The following is a 5,112-nucleotide window of genomic DNA, read 5'->3' as shown; positions in this document are numbered from 1 at the left end:
CCTTCTTTCTTACAGCAAACATTATTTTTAAGCTAAAATCATTTCACTAACCTGATTTACACTACAGCCTCCTGAATTTGCACAAGCCATAGATGGAAAGAATAAAAAGAACAGAAAGGCATTTCCTTGTCTGCCTTTGCTAATGAAAAGAGGATAGCATGGAATTATAGCCTTGGTGTAACTGTGAGTCAAAAACTTTATGTGATATTATGGGGCAGTGGCTCCCTCATTGTTCAGAGGAGTTCAAGTCCAGACAGTACATTGCAATAGGCAGCAAAACAGCACTGAAAACCAACTTCAACTCCTTAATGTTCCTTAATGTCCTTATGTCAAGCTGTAACTGAGCAGTAATGACAAAATACTTTTGAAATTGTGACTTTTTTTTTTTATTCCAGTGGGATTAGTATTAGAAATAATCCGTGAGTTTTCATAGCCACATACTGTACTGCTTACCTAGTTTCAAACAGAATCCTTCAGACATTCTTGCAAGTACTTGTAATTTTTTCCTAGCACTGGAAAGTCTTGATGCATTTTGGAGATACACACTTCAGAATCCCAAATAGTGGAAACACAAAATAAATGGCATGCCACTGTTGCTCATTATCCACAGAAGGCTTGGGTTTCATCTAAGTCATTACCAGTTAATGGCAACCAAAGCATTTGTTGCATTGTGTGTGAATGACAGTAATCAATTTAATGAGTGTGAATATTCTTCCATTTTGATTTTAGATTGTTGTAGTGCTAGTAAAAAGGAGTATGAACTAAAATCAGAATTCCAAAAGAAATAGTTAAATCTACTTTGTTAACATGGCAGTAAAGCAAGTACTGCCTGTAAATGTTACTTCTGATAGTAAGCAATTGCTTTCAGTTCAAGCATACATCCAGCCCTTCAAACCATTTCATTAGTCATTAAAGTGCTATCACAATGTCATTTCTGTTCTGTCTGCAAGTTTTAGGAAAATTTCCTGTTCCTATAAATCATAGGAGTATCTAGTGCCAAAAGGCTCTTTCCATTAGGAAGGAAATTCAGCATTCTCGCCTGCACACCAAATCCATCTGGGTCGGAAACTACTGGCACAGGCAGAATTGTTTCTATCCATGGGCTTTATTCTGGCCACCTCCTTTCCTCTCCCTTCAGCTATATAGGTCACTGCTACTGTAACTACATGAACAATAATAAACTTTTTTTTTTGTTTATAGTTTCTTCTTTGTCAGTCTATTTGCAGATGCTGCATAATCTCCACCTCAACTATTTTACAGGTAGCACAGCACAGCTATTTTCACTACAGCTGATCTTTCCCACCCTAAGAGCCACATCTGCAGGATTTGTTGCAGTCTGGCTACTGATCTGTGAAGTACTTAGCACTGTGTAAACTTACAGACAATCTACGTCGGATTCAATGAAATTATTCCTGTGTGTCAAGTTCTTCAACCATTCTATGAGGACAAACCCATTATGCAGCATCAGGGGAAGAAAGGAAGTGGCTCAGAGGGGTCTTCCCAGCTAGGCTGAGTTTCTTGCTACATGGCAAACTTCACAGCTCTTCTTAGGCTGAATAGTCATTAACATTGAAGGCTACATGCAAGTGTAGCAAAAATCTGCCCCGTGTTAAAGCATTGATAACTGACTGCAGAGCTCTCTGAGACCATCACACTGAAGCAGCCTGGCCTGTACAGCACCAAGTGGTAACGGGCAGTGACTGAGCCAAACTCACAACTTTGCTGTGTACAGTCTTTCTTTCAGGAAAACACTGAATTTCAGCCACTCACCACCTGTGTCAGTGGCTCTGATGACTAATTGCTCTTTAAAGGTACATAAATTGCCCCTCCTTAGTTAAAAATGATCAAGTTTCTGCTTCCAGAATGGGTCTGCATTGCCTTGGTTTACTAGATAAAGATTTCTTCTAATTGGAGACTAACTATAAGGGTGGAAAATACAGTTGAGTTGGTTTGCTGTTTCTGCTGTATACATGAGTGATCAGTACATCTCACAGTATGCTTCTGAACAAGACAGCTGATACATCTTGAAATATTCAATGATTTTTTAAAAAAGTTACTTGACAAACAGTCCCATCCATAGCCATTCAAAATATGCAGTGAAGAGTCCTGTGAAACCTCATAAAAGGCAAGCAAAAATTTTCTTTCTTGAAGATTGTTCCTACAATAAAATTACAGGCCAGAACACTAAACTTTCAATTAATATCCTGAATACTTTAGTATCTTGCAAAACATATACACAGCTGTGTATCATGATTTGGGTTGTAATTAACAATTACATCATTCAAGCTAGAGCCTATTACTTAAAACATCATTGTATACAACCTGTCTTTTTGCATTTCTAGCAGCATTGTCTGCTGGATTATAATGTTAATTGTGAGGTTAAAAACTTACTAAAAGGGTTATTTTGAAAAATTTTTGTCATAACTACTGATGACTAGATATTTTCTATGAGAATGTATTCAACTCGTGAGAAAGAACCAATGAAGCTTTTCTAAACTACTTGTTAAATAGGTCAGCTATAATGTCCTTCAACAAATCCTAAACACAGGGAGTTTGAGGCTGATAAAATAGGAAAGATCAGCCTCTGATATTGTAGATTCTGACCCACAGAATGACTTCAGTTTTTCACAAAAAACAAGTATACAGAGAAGCCCCTTAATGACTGCATTTTTTACTTGTGTATTTTCCATTTGCTTACTGCATGTATTTGGTTTAGATGCTTTTTTTTCTTCTTCCATTTGGTTTGTTGGTTTACTTAGGTGAAGGAATGTAGAAGGGCAAACAGAATTTATTCCTAGCACAGGATGTTTTATCCAAAATACCCAACTAATCAGTGGCGTTTTCAACACTTTTTCACTGCAGCCGCATGTAAAAAACATAAATGAATCTATTAGTTTGCTATATAGTCAAAATTTCGTATTATATTAAATCTGCACAACAGGTGTAGTTAAAGCTGTAAATAATTTTAAAAAGCAGAATAAACTATTTTAACAGGAAAAAAATACAAAAAGAGTTACACCAACCAAATTCAACAAATACTACCTGTACAGAGTCATACTGATGACACAGCATTTCAACCACACAGTTTATTGGGGTTTTTTTTGCGTGCTACTACTAAATAATTAGTGATGTCAATGGTGTAAATACATTTTAAATTACAAACTTGTCTTTACATTTTATACATGGCTAATTTTACAAACAGAACTTCATGATCAGTTTGTCCAACTTACACTTGCTGAGCAAAAAGCTGACAATAAATACTTCCTTCTGAAGAATGCTTTAGTAGACCGCTATTTTTAGAGTTTTATGTGAAGTTATTGGTGATATTGCTGAATACATTCCGCTTTCCTCATAGATAATTTGGCTATGTGAGACTGTCTGATCTTCAACTAGCCTAATTACTACTAGTTTTATCTACCATCGTTAAAGTTTGCTAATACAAATATGCAGTGTAAGTTCAGGTAGATTATGTGTATTTTTAAAAAACCTCTGCATTTTGATATCTAATAAAATTCTTCCTCTTACTTTCATTGCTCATGGAAGTGGTAAGCAGCGTGTTTTCAAGAATCCTCTTTAGTAAGTATCACTCCTCTGTTACTTCTCAGGTTTATTGCTGCTTTATAGAACTAGTCTGATTATTATCAGTGGAAAGCAGCCACTGTTTGTTAACTAAGTTAACTGCATTAGGGTAAAATGTCATTTATAACAGTGAGTACCTTCATCCCAACATGGTTCTTTTACTTGTCTCTGAACACATTCTGCACAAATTAGGCAGAGCAGTCCAGTTTTAGAGCAACTGTTTGGAGTGTTTTACAATTCCTTTGTAAGTGTGATCCAAGTTTGGGAAAGGCAATCTCAAGTGAGACCCCTCACTTTTCAAGGGCAACTCACCCACAGGAACAGTTCTGACTTCTGCAGCCACAGAGCACATCAGTGTGACACCCAACAGCAGCAGCCTCTGTGGTTGCAAAGGTTGCTTTACTTCTTCACAAGTTCCTTCAGCTCTGAGTAAAATCAGAGCAGCTCTTCCCAACCAGGGCAGGCTCTGGCTGGAGAGGATACCCAAAGTATGGTGGAGACACCAGAAATCCTGATGGCTGGGTCAGGTGGACTGTGTGGGCTGTCTGGAAGCAGCCAGATGTGTAGGGAGGAGGTGAGGACGGCACAAGGCAGCCTGGCTCTGCCCGGGGGAAGGAGAACCTGCGAACCGAGCTGCTGGTCGAGCTGGAACTGGTCGCGGTGCTGGACTGCCTGGATGGGGTCCTGAAGCTTGTAGAGGCCAAGATCATGGGAAGAGTCTCGGTCTGATAGCTCCGCAGAGAAAATCGGATTGGCTGTGACGGCTGTTTAGGTCTTAAACATGTGCAACAGTAAACTGCTACCAGCGAGCCCACGATAATGAAGGCAATAAATATTGATCCAACAATGAGGAATGGAACGTAGATTGGTTCTGGGAGAAGAAAGAAGAAAAGCCATGCAAATTAGCCCACTTAAGTAACAGGTCTCCTGTGAAGAAATAAACTCCACAGTGTTTATGAAGCCCGACATTATTTCAGTCCCAATAACATAACAATCTGCTCAGAAGACAGAACACCATTAGTATTGAAACAAAATCAGAGTTCAAATCCCGTAGGGGTTTTATTTCTGTTACAGTTTTAATAGTTACCAAAGGTAAAAGCTGTCTACATCGTGTCCCCTTCACTGGTTCTTGTTAGGTATGGCTCAAGAATCTCACTCCTCTCCCCCTCTCTCATCCCCCGAATCGCCGGGACTGTGCAGTGTAACAGCTTGAATCTGCAGGTGAAGCGCAAATGCTGCAGATGCTACTAAATCGCTTCCTTTCCTAAGGTGGAAGATAAGCGCAGAGCGTGTGACTTGGGAAACCAGTCTCCGTATGCGCTGCCGGATTTCTTTTGTTTGGGAAACTGACGGCCACTAGCACGGTGGGCTGTGCGCGCAGAGCCCCGGGGCCCACTCACACCTCCGGCAGCAGTAAAGTTAGACAGACACAGCAGAATTTGCCGATGCGAACTTAAAATACAAGTGCACCATGCGGTCAGGAGGGATCCTGCTGCCGGTGCCCTCAGGAGCGCGGAGCTGCGGCCCCCGGTC

General features: G+C 39.8%; 1 protein-coding gene across 1 annotated transcript; it reads right to left on the bottom strand.

Annotated features, from left to right (window-relative positions):
- Positions 1 to 3,071: 3,071 nt before the first annotated feature.
- Positions 3,072 to 4,754, bottom strand: SHISA3 (shisa family member 3). The gene is made up of 2 exons (XM_031055620.1): positions 4,736 to 4,754; positions 3,072 to 4,450 (listed from the first exon to the last, which is right to left on the bottom strand). The coding sequence occupies exons 1-2, from the start codon at positions 4,752 to 4,754 to the stop codon at positions 3,999 to 4,001; spliced, it is 471 nt and encodes a 156-aa protein (XP_030911480.1). The 3' UTR covers positions 3,072 to 3,998.
- Between the last annotated feature and the right edge of the window lie 358 nt (positions 4,755 to 5,112).

The sequence above is a fragment of the Geospiza fortis genome, unplaced genomic scaffold (genome assembly GCF_000277835.1).
Source record: "Geospiza fortis unplaced genomic scaffold, GeoFor_1.0 scaffold40, whole genome shotgun sequence".
NCBI classification, from domain to species: domain Eukaryota; kingdom Metazoa; phylum Chordata; class Aves; order Passeriformes; family Thraupidae; genus Geospiza; species Geospiza fortis.
This window is presented reverse-complemented; position numbering and strand designations above follow the sequence as displayed.